Source organism: Lagenorhynchus albirostris, chromosome 2 (genome assembly GCF_949774975.1).
Source record: "Lagenorhynchus albirostris chromosome 2, mLagAlb1.1, whole genome shotgun sequence".
Classification (NCBI taxonomy): domain Eukaryota; kingdom Metazoa; phylum Chordata; class Mammalia; order Artiodactyla; family Delphinidae; genus Lagenorhynchus; species Lagenorhynchus albirostris.
Window position 1 is genome coordinate 39,532,455 of NC_083096.1, and position 22,220 is coordinate 39,554,674.

The 22,220-nt window shown below is 35.1% G+C and overlaps 1 protein-coding gene across 8 annotated transcripts in view; it reads left to right on the forward strand.

Moving 5' to 3' along the window:
• Nucleotides 1–22,220, forward strand: part of RCOR3 (REST corepressor 3) — a 50,686-nt gene that overhangs the window by 24,023 nt on the left and 4,443 nt on the right. For 7 of the 8 annotated variants that reach the window (XR_009537076.1, XM_060130850.1, XM_060130842.1 and 4 more), the window contains exons 8-10: nt 1,257–1,475; nt 6,587–6,664; nt 14,549–14,606. Coding sequence is in view for 6 of the 8 variants with exons in the window: in XM_060130850.1 (XP_059986833.1) it covers nt 1,257–1,475; nt 6,587–6,664; nt 14,549–14,606 (355 nt within the window). In the remaining 2 variants the exon portion in view is untranslated. Of the gene's footprint in view, nt 1–1,256; nt 1,476–6,586; nt 6,665–14,548; nt 14,607–20,164; nt 20,375–22,220 lie in introns of all 8 variants that reach the window. The other variant, XR_009537077.1, reaches the window with a different exon arrangement.

Here is a 22,220-nt window from a genome sequence, read left to right on the forward strand (position 1 = left end):
CAATGCAGGGGACACGGGTTCGAGCCCTGGTCCAGGAAGATCCCACATGCCACGGAGCAACCAAGCCCATGCGCCACAACTGCTGCGCCTGCGCTCTAGAGCCCATGAGCCATAAGTACTGAGCTTGTGCACCACAACTACTGAAGCCCTCGTGCCTAGAGCCCGTGCTCCGTAACAAGAGAAGCCACCACAATGAGAAGCCCATGCACCACAACAAAGAGTAGCCCCCATTCACCGCAACTAGAGAAAGCCCGCACGCAACAAAAACCCAATGCAGCCAGAAATAAATAAATTTATTTTTTAAAAAAATACTTGATCTAGCAATTGTAGAAGTGCTATACTGGGAGGAGTTTCCCTGAACATCAAATCTGCCATGTGTTGCTTTGAGTTGCATTTTAAGCAACAAGGTGGATTATACTTCACTATACAATTATTTTGTGACTTTTCTTGGAGTTTCTTTTCTAAAGAATTGGATTATTAAGTCTATTCAGTGAAATAACCTTCAGCCTAATGGACACAAGTTTCTAATGGATTCCTGTCTCAGAAGCACAGAATAACATTGTATTTTTACATCACACTTTAAGAATATTGTAAGTAATAATGAAATCCTCCTTAAGAGTTCATGGTGATCATTGTTAGAACTTTTCTATCCTCTTCCAAAATGCAAATTTGAACTTTATTTTATTCACAGATAAATAGACTTGGAGTTTAGAAATGTTGTTAGGATTAAAATAATCCTGTGCCCTTTTTAATTTTTAGAAGGCATAGTTCTCTTTCACCAACACTAAAGTGAGAATGAGATGTTATCTTTTTTACCAGTTGTCTAATTTGCCACTTGTCATGATTCCTAATTTGCCCCTTTTTTTTACTTTCTTTAAAACTTTGCACTTAATAAGTTATAGCTTCCCCCTCCCCTTTATTGCTGAGGGAAAATATATCCCATCTTGAAATCTTGAAGCAAACAGAAATAGTTTAGAGTCCACCTTATTTTTTCATTTGTTCATAGTCCTCTAGGCATAGAAACCAAACATTTTATTGAGTGGATTAATCAAAGATACGTTATGGTATATGCTCATTTCCTCCTAATTGATGAGTTGTTGTGTGTGTGTGAATTTGGACTCGTATGTAATATAATTGGTTAGAAGTATTTTGTAGGTGTACTTAGTGTAACAGATGCTTCTACTAGTAATAGACTGTTTTCAGTTTATACATTTGTAAAAACCAAATGACCTATTATTCTGTCTTTATTCTTCCAGGGTAATACTGACCAACCTGTCCAAACTAGCAAGATTGGACTTGGGAGGAGAGAATATCAGAGTTTACAACACCGCCATCATTCTCAGCGTTCTAAGTGCCGTCCACCTAAGGGCATGTATTTAACCCAGGAAGATGTGGTAGCTGTTTCCTGTAGCCCCAATGCAGCCAACACCATCCTGAGGCAACTGGACATGGAGTTGATCTCTTTAAAACGTCAGGTATTTTATAAAAATCATATTTTCGATGATTCTATCTATTTTGCTTATATACTTTTATCTCCGTAAACTCAAGTGTTTTTGCAGATTTTCTCAGCCACCCGTTTACATAAGTTTTGTTTTTTTATTTACCTTGTTTCCAAGTTATAAGATGCCTCTGTCTTTCTAGATTTGAATCCCAGCATTGCTGCCTGTTAGCTTTGTGATGTTGGGAAATACTAGTCTCTATAAGCTTCAATTTTTTATTTATAAAATTGGGCGTAATAATCATACTTCTCTCACAGGTTGTTGGGAATCATTTGAGATAATACATGTAGATTGTTCAGCAGTGTTTGGCGCATTTTGAATGCTCAGTGAATAATGGCTGCCCTCTTCATTATTATCATTATCACCAGTAGTAGTAGCAGCAATATTATTTAAAAGTATCATTATCATAATCAGGTAGTGGTTAAGTTAGGTTTTAGAGTCAGTGATCCTATGTTCTAACCCTAGCTACACTGTCTACTTCCTGCGCAACCATAGAGGAGCTTATTTAACTTCTCTCAACTTCAGTTTTCCCATCTCAAAATGAGGATAGTAATATTTTTGCTTGGGGGGAATTAAACAAGATAGTATATGGTAAGTGCTTAAAACATTACTGCCTTGCACATAATATGTACTCAATTAATGGTTGTTATTAGGACTCCGGTCTTTCTCAGTCATGTTTTCCTTTATTTATTTGTTTGTTTCTCTTGTTTTAGGTACTCTTCTAAGTCTGTACTTTCTTGCTCTAAATTAACCAGCCTTACACTATTTGCCAGAGACTTCTGAGTCTACTTCTCAAGCTGTGGCTTTTCTCCCAAGCTCTATAGCTACATTTCCAGCTACGAGCTAGACATCTCATCTAACCCCCAAAAGATTTCTTTCTGTGTTCCTTGTCTGTTGAAACATCTGAATCATCCTTGACTCATCCCTTGCCTTTATCACTCCCCCAACACACACAAACATAAGTGGTAAGTTATGTGAGTTTCATCTCTGAAATTTCCTTTAAATCAATCCCCTTATTTTTAATCTCATCCCTACTATCCTTGTTCAGGCCCTTATCACCTCTTATCTGACAATCCCTGTCTTGTTGATTCTCCTTGCTGTCCATCTCTCTTCAACTCTATGTTACACATTGTTATCAGTGTTATCCTTTTAAAATTCTGGTATAATCCAGATGACTCATCTTAAAACTCTTCATTAATTTCCACTTGCCTTTAGCAGGTTACAGCAGAGCTAGGCAGGAATTTATAGGAAGGTCATGTTAAGAAATTTAAAATTCATCATGAGTTAGAGAACCACTGAAGGATTTAAAAGAGGTATAACATGGTCATATTTACGTTTTTCAGCTTTATCTCTTTGTATTTTTTTTCCAGTAGTTGCTCTAGGGATGATAATATGCATCCTTAGCTTACAGTGTCATCCTCGCTTAGATATTACAATGTGCATCCTTAGAGTTACTATTATACCACTTCACATATAATGTAAGAACCTTGCAACAGGGTAGTATGGACCAAGATAGTTTTTCTTTATACCAAACATTCAAATTTCTCTATCCCTTGACCCTGGTTACTCACCCAAACTGCTTTTATATTTCTCTTTTCTTCTCTTCTTCTTCTTTTCTCTTTATATTTTCTTCTTCTTCTCTTTTGTTCTTCTCTCTTTCTTCTTCTTCTTTCTTCTCTTTTCTTCTTTATATTTCTCTTTTCTTCTTCTCTTTTCTTCTCTCTCTTCTTCTTTCTTTTATATCTTCTCTTTTCTTCTCCAGCAAACTTCCTGAATAAATATCTATCACATTAGCTTACCCTGCTTTCTTACCACTTATTCTCAGAGGCTTCCCAATCTAATTTCTGCCCTACATCCCATCGCAATTCTGCCACTGAAAAAGCTATCTTAAGATTGTTTATGAACAAGTTGCCAGGTCTAATGCCCTCTTCTTGGTTCTTATCTCTTTTGACAATCACTTCTTCCTTCTTAGAATTCCTTTGTTTTGACTTATATGACCCTGGACTCTCAAGTATGTATATAGTATATATTTGATTGAATGCTTTGCCTTTAGTCGAACCATACTTGTGTGCAAGACTCCCATCTTCCAACCCACAGCACTCCTTCTCTTTAGAGAACTTCTGAAACACTTTGCCTGTGATATTTTTAAAGTGCGCAGAATTTTTTTTTTTGCAGTAGACGGGCCTCTCACTGTTGTGGCCTCTCCCGTTGTGGAGCACAGGCTCCGGACGCACAGGCCCAGCGGCCATGGCTCACGGGCCTAGCCGCTCCGCAGCATGTGGGATCTTCCCGGACCGGGGCACGAACCCGCGTCCCCTGCAACAGCAGGCGGACTCTCAACCACTGCGCCACCAGGGAAGCCCTCGCAGAATTTTTTTAAGTAATGAAGGAATAAAATGTACTCAGTCACCTGTAATCATACTTAATCCTCAACACTACTACTTCACTACTACCTCACTTAAGACTATTTTTATTGATTTTTTAAATTAATTTATTTTTTTAATTTATTATTTTTGGCTGTGTTGGGTCTTCGTTGCTGCACACAGACTTTCTGTAGTTGCAGCGAGCAGGGACTACTCTTCATTGCGGTGTGTGGGCTTCTCACTGCGGTGGCTTCTCTTGTTGCAGAGCACGGGCCCTAGAGCGCGCAGGCTTCAGTAAATGCGGTGTGTGGGCTCAGTAGTTGTGGTTCATGGGCTCTAGAGCACAGGCTCAGTAGTTGTGGCACACGGGCTTAGTTGCACCGCAGCATGTGGAATCTTCCCGGACCAGGGCTCGAACCCGTGTCCCCTGCATTGGCAGGCGGATTCTCAACCACTGCACCACCAGGAAAGTCCTATTGATTTTTACAAAGGAACTTTTTTAAAGCTTTAAGTTCCTTTCTTGGATATTCGTTTGATGTGTAACATAGTAAAGATTTGCACTCTTGGATTTGCAAATTCTACCGCTTTTATATCCCAGACGCATCTCATAAGCAGTGTCCAGACTGAATTCTTCCGTGCCCACAAGGTATCTGTTCCTCTTTTTGCATTCCCTGTCTGGGTGAATAGCACCACGTACACTCAGTTACTCAAACCAGTGACCAAAGAGTTATCCTTGATTACTCCCCCTCCCTAATTCTCCACAATCAGTTGTTTACAAAGACATCTTAATTTTGTTTCCAGGTTATTCCTTAACCCATCTCTGTGCACCACAGCCACCGCCACCCCTTCATTTCTACTGTTTAAATCGAAGTCCTCAACGTTTCTCATTCGGATTGTTACATTAACTTCTATCTTCTTCACCCCATTCTGTTCTCCAGATTACTACTGGAATTATCGTTATAAAAGTGAAATATGGTTGTGTCGCTCCCTTGCTTAAGGTTTCCTTCAATCTCGGCAAGATTCAAATTCTTTGGTCTGGCCCCAGCCTAACTGCTTGCTGCTGCTTTAGGGCTGTCATGTCTTTCTAATGCTATTCTGCCTGGAAGACATTCCTTCCCCACAATCTTGTCTACCTGCTTCATTGTTATTAATCCATTAAAACTCAATTTAGGTGTCATCTCCTCTGGAAAACTTTCCCTAATCTTCCCCATGATCCACACCTGCTAACACATGCAAACACACTTACTCTCTTCTTTCTCTCTCCAAGACTACGTTAGGTGTTTTAGCACTTATCATACTTTTATATTTATTTATCTCCCCACTAATCTATGAAATCCCTAAAAACTGAGACTTCACATTTTATCTCTTTATATCTATCTAACATGGCTGATCAATTAACTTCATTTGAACCAACGTAGATTTATACATTTTAGCTTTGTTTTTAAGATCTCAGGTGAAAAAAAATTTTGCACATCACTTTATAAATATCAGATTGTCCATACCGGAAAAACAAAAATAGAAAAAAAATAAACAAATGAACAAACAAAAAATCCTAACCCTTAATATTCTAGGTAGAGATTAACTAAATTGCTAGTGGAATAGTAGTTTCAAACTTGGCATGGTTCAAAATCAGGTTCTACCTCCTATTTCTATAGCCTTGGGAGTTTCTTAATTTCTCTGTACCTTACCTTCCTCATCATTAAATTGTTACAATAGAAATAGTCAGTTCTGCTATAATGCTTGTTTTGAAAACATGAATTTTTTCCAACACAGTTGATATACTAGGGAACAGTTTGAACATAATGTGACTTTTGCATTTGCTTACATGTGATTTTTGTTAGGGAAAAACTACATCTTGCTGAGTACATGCCCACACACTTCAGATGTATACCAGCTACCTCAATTCACTGTGTGTTATGTGCCATCCACATCCACATCTGCTGTTAAAACTTTTAATCTGTTTTCAAATAACCCTTCTTCAACCACTTCCCAATGACTCACAAATTGCAGTTATTTTGACACCTACTTACGTAAGCAACCTTTTAAGGTAAAGTATCATCTTTATTGTAACGCTTGTGAATTTCTTTATTATTTGAATGTATAAAAACTGTGCTATCATTTTTATTAGGTGTCTGTCTTACGTGTCACTGATGAAGTTTTTGAGTGTTGTGTCCCAAGCTCCTTTTCCCCATAAGCCCTGTGGTTTTTATTGTGCAGTTTTGCCTAGTACAGTGGCTTTTGAGAATGCATATGTCAGGTTATAACAGAACTGATTGTACTTACTTCACAGAGTAGTTATGAGAATTAAGTGATTTATTACATATGATGCACTGGCAATGATGCTTCACATAATAAACACCTAATAAATATTATCCACTGTCATCATTACTATTCTTATTAGAATAATTGTTATTTGACCAAAGCATTATGGTAATGAGAAATATTGGTGGAATTTAATCCCTATATATACCAGTTGTCTTGGATTATAAGAGACATTGTTTCAGATATTCAAACACTATCATTTATGAGTCTGTTAGATATGTATATAGTTGATGTGTATATTACTTGAATGAGTGTTGTATCACACACTAAGTGTGATAAGTGTCCTATCCTCACGAACTTCAGTTTAACAGGGTGTTGATATATATCCTTTTCACTTATTGAATACTCAAAAATTCACCTAAGTAGATGATCTGATTCATATTTTGGGTTATTTTGTTGAAGGTTCAGAATGCTAAGCAAGTAAACAGTGCACTTAAACAGAAAATGGAAGGTGGAATTGAAGAATTCAAACCTCCTGAGGTATGTTATTGAGGAGTACATGTGCTAAGTACAGTGAAACCTTGTTCTTTGAGTTATCCAGTGTTCAACTACTATTTTGGTTACATGTTAATACTTTGAAGGTTTTATAATATGGATAATTTATTATGTCTCTATTTTGTCATTTAGATAGTTACTCTCTTGAGACTTGGCTAATGATTTACATTAAATCATTTCGTCCCTGTCCTTAGCACTTCTTATCAAGCAAAGTAATTAGGGAAAATAGCGATACTAGTAGGCCCAGTGCATGTGAAACTAGAAGGTCATTAATGAACAAGCCAGGGCATTTTTAGGTCTAGAGCAGTGTTTGTTCAAAGCCCTTTCCTACCTGTGTAAATTGGTAACAGGAAGAAAAGATCACAAGAAAAGGAGCTCATTTTAACAGTTTTAACAAAATTTTACTTTAATTTTGTGTATTTGGATTTTGGCTCAGGTTTCCAATTAGGATTTTAGTAGGTGGACTTACATTCTTGTACTCATATCCTGGAAAATATAAAATCCAAAAACAAGATATAGATTGGCCATTTTCTCAAGTCTTACTTGTACTTCAGCTAAAATTTAATATGTTTTTTATATTTGTGATGACTAAGGATGTACTTAAATGCTCATAAAATCCAATCAAATATTTTTACAGAAGCTTCTATTATAAAGTCTTTTCTCTTTTCTCTCTCTTTTTTAAGACTCCTGTGTTATGCTTCATATCCTGGACTTGCTTTTCTATGTATGTAATAATCAAATAATCCTACTTGGTCTTAATGGGATGTTTTTTTCCCCCAAATCACAGGTTGACTGAAATATCTACAAAGGAAATATGTATGAGGGGATGGGGGGAGGCAGAAGAGTAGTACTTCATATGCCATCTTACTCATTAGAATCTTTCAGAAAGGAAGAATCATTATGAAGGAAGTTGTTTTTGTTTGTTTTGAATAGTCTCTTTCAAGAAGGTCAGGCAATGGAAAAGAATGAAATACATGTAGACTAGTATCTCATTCCAAACCCCCAGGTAAACTGACAAATATTCTAGTGATATTTAAATAAAGATAGTGTAATACAAAGAATACTGCTTTATTTTATGTTATATTATTGTGACAAAAAATTAAATTTTGTATTGGAATTAATTTAATATTTAATTATGCATTATAAAATGCATAAAAGCAAAAAACTTTAAATGCCTATGAGTTTATAATTTAAAATTAAATAAAAAAATATAGCAGATGTTGAAAACATTATGGGAATATCTTGAAGAACTTTATGCCAATAAGTTTGAAAATTTAAACAAAACTTAGAAATTCCTAGGAAAATATGGCTTACCAAAAGTGTCTTAAAAAGAAAGAAAACTGAATAATTTATAACCATTAAATAATTGAAGGAACAATTAACATTTTTTCTCATAAGAGAACAGCAGGCCAAGAGAACTTTACAGAAAAAGTCTACCAAATTTTCAAGGAAATAAAATTCTAATCTCAAATTTTCCAGAAAATTGCAGAATAGTCTCATTCACTAACATTATATAAAGTAAGATGTGAAAGTACAATAGCATTTATAACTTTCCTATATGCTGCTTCTTTTGATAATCGCATAAGTCCAAAGAAGTAGATGAAGTAAATGCTGTTATTTTACATGAGGAAGTTGGGCCTCAGAGAGATTAACTGACTTGATCAAGATCACACATCTAGTAAATAGTGAAATTCTGACTGTATTTCAGATGCTTAGAGTCCAGTTTAATGCCATGCTGTCCTAGATTAATGCCATGCTGCCTCTTACTTTTGGAAGTTTTCATATAATAGTAAAAGTGTATATTAGATTCTCACATTTAAATGCAGTTATTGGGGGACTTCCCTGGAAGTCCAGTGGTTAAGACTTCACCTTCCAATGCAGGGGTGCAGGTTCGATCCCTGGTCGGGGCGCTAAAATCCCACATGCCTCGTGGCCAAAAAACGTAAAAGAGAAGCAATATTGTAACAAATTCAATAAAGAGTTTAAAATGGTCCACATAAAAAAAAAATCTTAAAAAATATTAAAAAAATAAATGCAGTTACTGGTTTAGAAGTTATCATTTATTATATCTCTTGGTTTATTGTAAAAATAATGATCAAAATGAAACAATCAAAATCTTAACACACTGCAATCCATACACTGAAGTTTATATATTACTTTGAGGTTGATTTTGAACTCACATGACTTGAAAAATGTATATATGTTTTATCATCTAGAAAATGCCCAGGATATATTTATATTTATCATATTGTTCCTATTGCTTTACAGGGGAGAGCAACCTGAATAGATACATTTCAAAACACTACATTAACAGTCATATTAAAGACCTTGAAAAATCATGTAATCTATCCCCTTACCTTTAGGTTAGCTGGTACCTAACCTAAAAAATTTCTCCCTAATAAAAGAATTTTATTAACCTTTTAAACAATAGGCTACTAAATTATGTAACTCAACTGGAAGTAAACAGTTACTAAGATGCTTACTTATTCATTTGGTTGTATTTGTTATTTTCACTGATTTAGGGAAAATATTGGTGAAGAAAGTCCATTCACTTCCCTAAGTATTTATGATCACCTGTTTCATGTAAGGCACTGCATTAGGCAGTGTGTGTGGGGGGAAGAGGCGACACCTAAAAAGGAGGAAGGATAGATTTTTTCCATCTACTTCTTAAAAGAAGAATTTATAGTCTAGATATTATAAGACAAACTGATTAAAGTTATAGATTTATAAGTAAAGATCTTAGGAAAACAAGTGGCTATTATTCATTCCAGCTAGGGTAATCAGGGAGGACTTCCTAGAGGGGGAAGTTTCAGCTGAAGTTTGAAGGATGAGTAGGAGTTTTGCACATACAAAAAGGGCAGGTGAAGGGAATAACGTGAACAATGGTTTGGTGTTGAGCAGTACATTCAAAATATAAATACAGTGGGGAAAAATAAAAGCACTGGATATTCCCTGAGCACTTCTTACGTGCTCATTATTGTGCTAATTACTATTGAGAATTCAGTGGAAGTATAAAACAATGTTTTCTCAAGAAGCATATTGTCTACTTGGGAAGGCAAACTTGGTTGCAGAGGATGAATGCACAGGGTGTATGAGAGATGTTAATAAGGTTGAATTTAACAGGGACTTCTTTGTGATAGAGGTCAGTGGGCAAGAACACTGTGAAAACAAAGTCTTTGTGAAAGCTAGGAAGAGAAGTTTGCCTTTTAAATTAAGTCAAATGGAAAGGCCCTATAGCTTCTTCAATTTAGGAAGGATGTAATGCAAAATTTTTATTTTGGAAAAGGTATCCTGGCAGTGTTTTACAAGATACATTAGAAACGTTAGAGCTGCTAAAATACCAAGCATGTGAGTGATGAAGTAAATGGTAAACGGGTACTGGGTAGTGTCAGGTATTAGTTGTAGGAATGGACAGCAAGTGATAAATCTAGAGAACATTGCAAAGTAGAGGTTACTGTATCTCCTGGAAAGTATGTGAGAGTGTTGTGGGGAGCGGTGGTATGTTTGGTTATGCTTTGATTTGTTGTGGGAGGAGGTAAGTGGGGGGCAAGGAGATTAATGAATCTAGGAAGGAAGAAACTGAAAAAGGAGTGCTTTTTGAAGCTAAAAATTTCCCAGTCTGGGTATTTTCATGCATAGGTGTGTGACATCCTTTCATTATGGATGTTGGATGGAATTTTCAACACTGAGTAGCGGTGACCTTTTCTAACTCTTCCAAGTCAGAGGTAGTATGAATCCACTACTGACAAAAATGGGAAAGATGTGAAGACAGTTTAGCAGGGGAAGGATGTAGTAAAGATGCTGAATTCACTAAGGATGTCATAGATTGTTCTAGATGGCTCTTTGGGGCCTTCTACATTATCATCGTTACTATTATATACTGGATTGTTTTATATTAATATTTTATTATTTTTAAAACAACAGTATTTCAGACTGGGGTTTGCTGCAAAAGAATATTCTCAGTGGTACCTCATAGCTCACCATTACTACCACACAGTTTTAGATTCCTAGATATAGTCTAGTTGTCCTTTCCTTAAGTTAAACAAATCTCTACCAAAGTTTCTTGGGTCTAAAATATAAAAATCAGTAACTTAAAGGAATCCTTTGTATTTTTTAAATGTTGATTCTCTTTCTCCTATAATGTTCCCTTTCTTCCACTCTTTCCACTTTGTAACACATAGACTTTTAAATTCCATACAGTTTCAACTCCCCCTCTGCATTTTTCCACTGAAGCATCTTCTTAAAGATTAATATTGGTGCTAATGACCAAATTCCACAGCTCTAACTCATTTCCCTTGCCTTTTTCTGAGCCCTTCGCATAGTGATGACCTCCTTCTTCCTCTAACTTTTGAGAAGTTATGTTCTCTTTTATAACTATTATTTTCCCTTCTCAGCCGTAATTTTTCTTTCTCTACATAAATAAAGACATTCTCCAAATTTTTATCCTCAGAATGCATTTCTCTTCTGTTTGGAAATATACAGTCTCATCACTTTGCTATATTAAAGTCATATCATATGTACATTTAAATGACATAAACTCAACCATAGCTATCAGCCAAATAAAAAAGAGTATGTTTAGTAATAGCAAATGCAGTAGTACTGGCAATTCTGCCTAAACTCCATTTATTGAGTGTATACCCCAGAGTGAGCAGTTATGAGCTGGAAACTGTAAATCCACCATTCCTTTAGTCAGTTTTAGCTTCCATATGCCTCCTGAGCATTTCCTTGAACTGAGCGATATTCTAGTATTTAAATAAGTATTTATATTTTTCATTCAGTACTATCCTAAATTCGAGCCACAGGCTTCATCTGGGATTTAACTGAGAGAAACTAGTGGCCCATTCCAATGCTGGAGGAATAATTGGCTATGTGGACTTTTTGAGAGACTGTGCCTGTCTCCGTGGCTACCTTTGTAAGAACATTTCAAGAGTAATTTGGGGAGAAAAAAAAAACAAAAAAAATCACAGGCTGGTTTTAGTAAGATGACTCCATTGTTTTCCCTCATAAACATTTTCCAGACACTTAAAAAAAAAGTGTTTGAATAGATGAATCTGTTTTAGCCTCCTGCCTAATACCTTTTTTCAGTGTATCCCAAGTTAAATTCCTCATCTTAGCCTTGTCTTCCCACATCTCCCAAATCCTAAATCTTTAACAGCATCACCCTTCTCCCAGCTTTCTAGGCTTAAAGTCTTACTCTGCTCATAATCCTAACCTTCTCCCCTTGCTCCTTACCGCCCCACCCCCCGCCCAGCACAACTGCTTATTAAATCTAGTATGAACTCATCAACCTTGGCTTTTATGGCACTTCCAAAAGTGGTCCTTACCGTATTTTGGTTTAGTTAAGTATCACCAACCTTCCAGGCTTATTTATCACTTCTTCCTGGCAAAAATCCTCTTATTCCCTGTCATGGTATGCCTTCTCCTCATTTTTGCCTTTCAGAAACTTCTCCTATTCTTAAACCCATCTCAGACTCCAGTCCCTTCAACTTTCCATTTTCCCTATTCTAATCATTTTGACTTTTCCCTCTCATCTTTGAATCCCCAGTATACTCTGTACTTTTTAATTTTAATAATAGTTATTCGTCTTCATCCCGTCTCCTGATATGCTTGTAAACTGATAAATAAGTCTTCATAGTGCTTGTTATTTCTCTTTCACCTTTTATTCTCTTTTCACTAACGACACCTTTTCCTCCAGTTTATGCCTTTCAGGTTTAACAAACGTCGATTGATCAATTTCTGCTGCTAAGGCACTGTGCTAGATGTTCTACATGTATCCTAACTTTAATCCTAAGAACAACTTGCAATGTAGTATTACAAGAGATCCTTAGTATCCAAATGTTCATTAATCTAAGGGATACATGGAGAAGCAAAAGTTGCCAAATAAGAAAATATTCACTAATGAATTGAGCACCTGTAAAATTAGGCTCTATTCACCAATTCTCCCTAATTAACTCTAGCTGTTGTCCTTCCCGTCCATCACAGCAACATCCTTCTCTGTTACTCTCTTGCTAATACAAAGCAAATACAAAATGAAATTGTAAGCCTTGCAAAAGATGTGAAACTTCATGAAGTCTATGAAAGTACACAAGAATGACTTTAATCATTTGCAAAATTGTTGACAAATGGGTATCTAGCAGAATTAACAATGGAAAAAAAGAGGATGGTGACTGAGACAAGCACTTTAAAAAGAATAATTTGAGTAACAAAGAATTAAGAGGGGTTTCAAAGAATTAAGAGAAATTTGTTGAAGTCTTCAAAACAAAAATGGCCTATATGCTATGCTCATGTTGTAAATTGCAAAGCTAGAGAATGTTATACCATTGTATAGTCAGAAGAGGTATGCCAAAAAATAAAATTAAAGCATGTAAGTGGAATCAGTGACTATTTTTTACTGAGCTAATTTTCCTAAGTTTTAGTTTCATATTTCAGATCAAGTTACAATCAACCCTTTATTTTTTAACCATTTACTCTGAAATACTTGGACCTGTTTTAAATAGGTTCCAGTACCAATTATCCTTGGGTACCAAGGGCCTCTTCTGTCTACCTGTCACAGCCACGGTAGCATCAGATTGCCTGGGTATTAACTTAAATATTAGCTCCTACTTCATTCTTGTTACTCCTCTTGGGGGATTAATTGCTAGTTTTTCCTCTGTCATCTCCTTTTTCTTTTCACTTTTTTAGCCTTGGTTCACCCTTATTACTGCTTCTGTGTGTCCTATTTCCCCTCTTTCTCTTTGCCTGTTTACTGTTATTCCTTTACCTTATCACCAGTATCCTAATCTGGAGGCTTATCCAGGCTTTGCCTGGCCTGCCTTGCTATCCCTTTATAATCTCATCATCTGGAATTCAGTGCTTTGTGTTTTAGGTTTTTTCCTCCTTTACTATAGGTGTTTTTTTTTTACTTTTTTCTTTCTTCTCTCCTAATTTTTTTTTGAATTTTTGTTTCATTCTTTCTTCCAAATGCTTGCTTATACCTCTTCATTCATGGTGAGAAAGTTGGTGTTACCCAGAATTGCTGTGTACTGTGGAAACTCTTATTGCTAAGACTACAAGTGAGATAAGACCTAAACACCCTTCTCAGAGGAAGCCTTTGATACTGTTTTGCCCAGCATGTGCGTGTATTACATTGGCCACTTTATCTGGGCAGTATGCTTATTTCTGTCCCTCCATCTACTGCCACAGGTTCTTGATTACTCAGCAGTGGGTATACACTAGTGAAATTTGGTTAGCTGTTTAATTGATATTGTAATGCTGCCATAGTAAAAATCTTAAACTTAGAAATTTGTTAAACAAAAATACTGGAAAGAATGTAGGAGGTCTTGGGGGGGAAATCTATTCTTATAGTGGGTCACTCTCTGCTTTAGAAATGAAGTATTTTAGGGCATAGGCCTGATCTACAGTTTTATGGTAATTTATGCAACACTGTTTTTGATGGAGTGAGGATAGGTTTAATCTAAATATGAAGAGAAGAAATTTTAGAGAGAGTCACAGATCCTTCTCTGAAGAAAACGAAGTCTCTTAAATGTTTAAAACTAGGCTAAAATTAACATCTGCAACGTATGGTAGGAACATTGTAGTTGGAAAACAGGCGATTAATAGATTTTCTCAGTTTTGATATCTCTGCCTAGAGTATAAGTGCGAATGTTGTTCATTCTCCCAAAATGGTACATTTCCCTTTCATTATCTTTTTGTGTTGGTAAAAGGTAATTCAGAATATATTTTTTAATTCTTATAAAAATGAAATCCTCATAAATCAGAGTTTTAGTAATCTCTTGTCTGTGATTTGGTGAAAAGTTTAAAAAAAATAAGCACTTTGGAAAAATGTCTGTCTTCATATCCTCATTAGGAAACTTCTCTTTAATTTTGTAGTCAAATCAGAAAATTAATGCCCGTTGGACCACAGAGGAGCAGCTTCTAGCAGTGCAAGGTATATTAAAGATAAGCAGTTACTGTTGTTAATAATTATTTAACTTGTCATGAAAGGTGACTACCATAGTTCTTCCCTTCCTTTAGAAATGGATCAAGAAAGGGGTCTTGTGTTCACCACAAAGTCCTGGTGACCATGAATTCTGTTTTGTACTTGTGGATGTGACATACTGAGCCTGTGTGCATTTTGGGTCCTGAACAGCATGTAATGCATTCTCAGCACTAAATAAATGATGGTGGTGACAAGCTTGAACAAGTCATGGTCTCTCCGTGCCTCTACTTCAGTATTCCTGCAGTTGGGTTCATTCTTACTGTATCAGTCAATAACTCATTACTTAAAGCATAAACTAATTTATGTTTCTGGTTTCCCTGATTACTCTGTATTTGATAAATGTCAGGTACTGAAAATATTAATGATATGTTTTACCTTCAGTGTACCATAACTTACTTAAGAGATATGCCACTGAATGCTTCAAAACCTGACTTTAAATATGTCTATTTATACAAAAGAGAGACTTAAGATATATGTATCTACACATCCAATTTTAAATGCACTATTTATAAGACTGCTTTGTTGTATGAATTGTATGGCAGAAAACCTTTTGTAATATGAATACCCATGGGCAAATTGGAAGCACTATAATCTTAGATTTTCTTGTATTTGAATTACTTAAAGAAGGGCATATTGTATGTTTTAATTCAGTGTTGTAGATTTTTTTCCCTTTCAAGATGAACTATCTGCAGGACTGACTGTGTGATTTAAGTTTGGTTTACAATTTGTTTCTTCCTGGCTGAGCCCTCTGTATTGAGTACTAATAGCTTTTTTGTCTAGGTTAACTACTATAAGAGGGTTGGGCCCCAGTGAAACATATACCTTTAAAAATAGTTCCAAGTATTCAAACATAGAGAAAATATTTAACTCAAAAATGTTGTGCAAGTATCATTCGGATATGAGAATAATGTAGTTAAAGATTGATTAATAGATGACTCTGCAGTTTGAATTAGAGTAAGAATTACTCACCCAGTGTGACTTGAAAATGTCACAGGAGGGTGCCAACAGGATAATGTCAGCCTTCCCTTTGGTATACAGTCATTTCATAAATAGAAATACTTGATTTGATGGAGGCAGGGTGCTGGATGTGCATTGAGCACATCTGTAATTGTAGAATTAAGTTTCTGAATGAGTCAGAACAAAGTTTAATTAGTTTATAATGTTCAATAATAGCTGTTTTAAAACTAAAAACTGACAATTTAAATTTTTGATTAAAAAATTAGTATTTTCAATGGCTGTCTCATATTTATTTAGAATTATGTCTTATGGCTCTAACATAGTTATTTGAGTAGGCATTGGTTTGACTGATGGTTTGACTGTTTCCCTTCATCAGAGTAGCCTATAGAATTTAACCCCGTCTTCCAGTATTTCATTGCTTAAAGGTTAGTATACTAATCCTGTACTCTTCATATAAGAAATTATCCCAGTGAAATGGTTTTCTTAAGAGAATCGGCAAGGAAGTCTGGGTTAATCTTTCTCTGTATGTACAGAATCAGGATTTGATATTGTTCTACAGTACTCCTTTAAGTGGTAGGATCCATTGAATCTTATGGCTGGGTTGGATATTATGAAAAGCTGCATTCAAGAGAAGGACAATGGAAAGATTTACATATGGAGTTGAGCTATATATGTGGACATTATTTCAGCTTATAAATATTACAAGAATGGAGTATTTATAGAAATAATCAAACATTTCCTCTCTCCTGAGGGATATTCAGTGTCATATTTTTATGCCCGTTTAAAAAGTAGTCCTTAAATAAATTACACTAATGGAGCAATTTGTATGGAAAGATTCATGTTCTTAGGATTTTGAAAGCACTCTCTTAGTATGTTAATGTCTTCGTTTTTATTTAAATATTTATTTTGACTCTGTGTGGGAAATTTTTATTTTCACTTTGAGTTTTTAGGGTTTTGTTTTGGGTTTTGTCTTTGTTTTTGTTATATAAAATAAAACAAAGCTAAGCTATTTGTGTCCAAAATAGTTGTTTTAGGGAGAATTAAAAAGTACCATCTTTGCTTCATGTGCCCATGTATTTATATAATACTCAAAAGTGTGTCTTATAAACAGTATAATCGTATAGTAATGTCACCTGTACCTGAGTCTCAGTGTGGTTAAGGTACACAATTGCACTTTTTATTTTAACATGTGTAATCCAGAAGTACTTATCTTAGCAGGTAATTGTTTTTGGTTTTTTCTTCTTCTTTTTAATCTTTATTTATGATAAGCCTTTACATGATATTATTCTTCTGGCCACTTCAGTTTCAAATCATTTATGTTTTGATACTAACATGTTTTAATTTATATAGAACTGTCTATTCAAGACATTTTACATATAGATTCTGATTTGACATTCATTTGTTAAATGCTTTATTTTATCTTGCTCATAGTTGACCATTACAGTGACCTAGAGAGAGAAATGTTGACTCTAGTGTCACGAGTGAGATTTATAACTCTACTATTAAATAAACTTTTTGTTGTAATTCTGAAAACCAAATAAGTATATTAAGATCATTTCCTAGGGCTTAAATATATATTTCCCACTTCCATCTGCTCATATTGTTGTTAACTAAGTACTAGCCATTTAAATTGTAATAAATATTATTTTAACAACAACTATTTAAATAAATAAATAAGCCATTTCCCCTTCTTTCTCCCTTATTTGGAAGGGGGAGAAATCATGCTCAGACCAGATAGGAATGTCTGCTTTTACTTGTGTAATCTATCACTTTATTATGTTGATTTTAGTTCTAACTATGTTATAACTTCAGTAGCATTCTTCGAGAGTCCCCAAGTGGGATATTATAAATGCTGCTTTAATTTAATTTAATCCTCTTAAAATACTTACCAAGAATGGTATTTCTACAATTTCTGTAATCTGTTTCAGCTTTGAGTATCTAAATTTTCTATTATAACAAATTAGTTAACAGTAAGACCAGTTATAGTCTTCACATATTTGTGTTAATGGTGAAATACCCCTGTTTGTAGCTTATGTCATATATATAAATTTTTTTTTCTAGTCTATGGTGCTTTTAGAAATTATCCTAAAATCAGTCTTGATATTCATATGATAAACATTCCTTATTAAGCAAGAATTAAGAAAAGAATTAGATTCTAGGTGTATTTTTTTTTCATGTAAAATGGAACAATTATTATCTGTTTTCAAAAAGTAACAATACATTTAAATGATAGTGCAAAACATCTGCTTTTTAAAGTGTATAGGGGCAGAAGCATGGTATACAATGTTTGACATTTTTATTTTATGTCTCCTCTTAAATGTATTCATTTCTTAGTCATTAGTGGTAAAAAACTAAAAAAACAAACAAAAAATATGCTTCCCAACTACAATATTTGTGCTATATTAGGATAAACAACAAAAAAATTTTCTAATTTTATCAAGGCATCAACTTTAATTTTAGTTTTTTTTTTATATATTACTTGCCCTCTCATATAAAATAGGAAATGACAGAACTGTGTTCAAGTGAGTTATGCTTACAGTTAAATTTTACCTTCTCAAAAAAAAAAAATTTTTACCTTCTCTCCCTATAGTTTATACATTCATTCCTTTTTAGGAGCAATGAAGTTGCAAGTCTAGAAATTGTCTTCTTCCTAATTTTATCTCCTACTTTAAAAAAAGCTAGAATGGTCCCTAACGTAGGGGGGGGAAAGAGATTTGGCTATTGATTAAGGCATAAGGATTGTAACGATCCTTACATGATCCTCAGTACATGAATGATCAAAAGGAGGTGGAGATAGATTCATACATTTCCATCTAAAAGTTATCTGTTTGCATTAGAGAGTTTCTTCTGTTATAACTGATATCACAAGAATGGAGGCCCAAAAGTATAATTGTCAACCCTCTGATGCACTTGCTTCAGATAATTAATGATTCAAAATTCCCAGCATTTTGGGGATGGAATTTAACTTGTAGCAAGAAGATGGGAAGCTTCAGAAGAGAAAGGCTAGACATTGGAAAGAGAATATATGATTTTGACTTTTAGCCATTGCCCAGATGCACCAATCACTGTCCCACTGCTGTTGATATCTTTTTTACCTTCTTTACTAGGAATTCTTGACAAGATTTACAGGAGGTGAAAAGAAATGCATGTTCCTGAATGGTTTGAGTTTAAAATTAACCTCTTATTGATAGGAAAGAACCATATCCTTGGAGTTTCTAGATGTCACTGTATTCTTACTTCAAAAATAGATGTTTGAAAAATTAATATTTCCCAATTATACTAAGTACATGCTCACTTTAAGACATTTGTGCAAGAAGCAGGAAAAAATATCCCCCAAATTTTCATTACCTATATCTAGAAGTAGCTTGTCACTGTAATATTGGCTTTGGGTTTTTTTTGGAGTCCAAAATAAGATTTTAAAAATAACTTTTTAAACGTACTGAAAGCAGATTTATGATATCCTTTCTGTCAAAGTAAAAAAACGTCTGAATACCATGTCCAGAATTGGGAAACACCATATTACAAATGCTCCTGAACTTACTATTTTACTACCCAAAGCTCTAAAAATACAAATTGTTTTTTGGTTGGGTAATATAGAACACTGGTTGGAAAATAAAATAATGATAACACAATATCCTAATGAGTTATATTTTTATATTAATTCCCAAACAAAACTTTAAAAGTATATATTATAAAGATTATACGGTTTCATCTGCCGGTGTAGAAGCCATGTTGTTTCACTGTAACTTTGAAATGAAATTTAGAAATTTTACTGAAAACAATTTTTTCCTCTCCCTGGGAAATATTTAATTTCCCTCTTCTGGGGTTCTCTTAAGTTTTTTCCCACTCACCTTTGAAAACTGACCTGTTGCCCTAAAGGGTCACAAATTTAATTTAAAACCGTGGTTCAGATGGACCTAAGCCTTTTATATCTTCAGGAGGAGTGAGAGAGATTTAATCTTTTTTTTGTTTTGTTTTAGAGAGATTTAAAAAGTATTCTACATTTATTTGTTATTTCATAATGAGATAATGAGTGATTAGATGATTTAACTTGTTTACTTTTTGATACCTTTAGTGAATTGTCAATCAAAAGTGATAGAGATAGTATTTCACATAAGGAAATAGAGTTACTAATTAGGAATAGTTGTGCTATCTTATTGTCTCACAGTATTACTTTATTGATTCAGCCTGTGATATGGGATATGATTCAGACCATAAAAATCTGTTTATTGGGCTTCCCTGGTGGCGCAGTGGTTGAGAGTCCGCCTGCCGATGCAGGGGACACGGGTTCGTGCCCCAGTCCGGGAAGATCCCACATGCCGCGGAGCGGCTAGGCCCGTGAGCCATGGCCGCTGAGCCTGCGCATCCGGAGCCTGTGCTCCGCAACGGGGGAGGCCACAACAGTGAGAGGCCCGCGTACCAGAAAAAAAAAAAAAAAAATCTGTTAATTGGAGAAATCCATGAGAAGTTGATCCTTCATTAGAATACAAATTTGGGTTTTCAAGGTCATTAATATTAGCATTCCCATTTTATGTGTTTTTTGTGCCTAGAATTTTTATCAAGGTGAACATTCTTTAAAGCATAGCAAAATTCTCATACCTGCAGTATTTAATGATGAAAATGAAGGAGAAATTTCAAGTTTTGTAGTAAGAACTTCCTAAGTCATTCTAGCACCAATTCTTATGAGGGATATAATATGAGATATGATGGACCTCGTTTTCTATAAACTGTGGAAAAAGAACGGACCACCCTTTCCTCAGGTACGAGTTGTAACAAAGTAGCTCTGATATCATAGGTTGTTAAAGGTGGTTGCTCAGCACCACTACCTTGCAAGGCTGACCTCCAGAAGCCTACCTGGGGATTCATCGGAAGGAGTCAGTCCCATTAAGTCTTCATTTGGTGTTTCACTAGAGTTTGACTAGTTATCAGCCATAGTACAGAGCTTAAGAATTCCACCTTCTAGCCCAAATGTGCAACGTCACTGGGAATGTGAAAGTGATAAAGAAGTCAGCCATATGTGACTCTTGTAGGTTGGGAAGAATAATAGAATGAAGCCCTATGGAGGAGAAAAATCAGTCGTATTTCCTGAGCACTTGCCCTGCACTCTGCGTTGTAGTAATGCTGGTGGTACTTTGTATTCCGTAGGACAGTACTTTCCAACTTTTTTCACATCATGGAACACAGAGAAAATTATGAAAAATTTCATAACACACTGAGGCGGACAGATGAGGCTATTGTTTGTCCAGAGGAGACTGCCAAGGAGCTCTAGCTCTTCCAGACCCGGCCCAGCCATCCTGCAGGTTAAAGACATTAGTATCTGGACCCACTTATTCTCAGGACATGATTGAGATCCTTAGCCAGACTACAGAAGTCTACAGTGTGGTCTGAGCCTCAAGACTTTGCAAAGTAGTTGATACGAGACTAGCGTACACAAGTTAATGATAAACTTACCTAGGTGACTCAGAACCTAGGTGAACTGAAGAAAATCCAAAGTGTCTGGGTAAACTAAAGTTCCTATAGGAAGTAGTTTTGGTTTGGGGGCATGCAATTCTGGAAATGCAACAATATTAGTGACAAGGTCTATGGAGCAAGAGAAAATAAAGTGGAAGACCAAAAAAAAAAAAAACAATAGAGTCAGAAGAAAAGGGGACAGTTATATAGTGGAGTTAGACTTGGGGACAGCTTAGTGGTAGGTTTTAGAGTATATTTTGCTAAACAAATGGGTGTTCGGAGGGTTGTAATATTGTCAGACTTGGAGTCAAGAGTTACTCTTAATGTGACTTCTTGCTAAGAATATAGCAGATCTAATCCTAGATTTATTTAAGGTTTTCATTTCTAAGCTCATGTATTCAGTAGCATTGGACATTTCTAGAATGTAAATTAAATATCCATCATGAAAATTAGTACACTGGTAGAACACTGTGTGTGATTTCCAATTAGTATGTTTTTCAGTGCAGTCATCTCAAGTTGAGTTGCTATTTTCCAAAGTACAAGTAGTAGAGAAATACTTGAGTATGCAGCAGTAATTCTTCATACGAAATGACCTTGGGTTCTTATTGCCAGATAAACCCTTGGTGGAACCTAGTCACCATTAGAATTTATACTCAGTTATGAAGTTCAAACTGGAAATCAGCTCATGGATTTAAGAGAATATAAATTCATTTATATTGTAAAAGAATATAAAATAAAATATTATCAGTAGTGTTTAAGTATCATTATGACTTTGTTGTCATGCATATGTCTTTCCCTTTGAGAACAGAGCAAATGAGCATAGTTTATAAACCCAAAACTCTGTATTAACAATGGGATATGGTTATAGCTTAATAATGTCAGGCCTCCTACCCAAAATGCTCTAAGAGAAAGGAACTCCCCATAGAGTCAAGCCTAGCAAGTTGAATGTAGCAAGAGATACTTACTCCCAAGTTTTCAATAAAAAATAAGCACAGAATTTAAGAACAGGAGTTATATCATGCTGGTGCTTTAGGTAATAGGTGTATCACCCAAATAGCCATCAGTAAGAATACGTCTAGCATTTCTGCTGGGGTATTAATATGTCCTTATATTATTCTCTTATGTGTGATTGTATACATGTTAAGTTTATCTAAA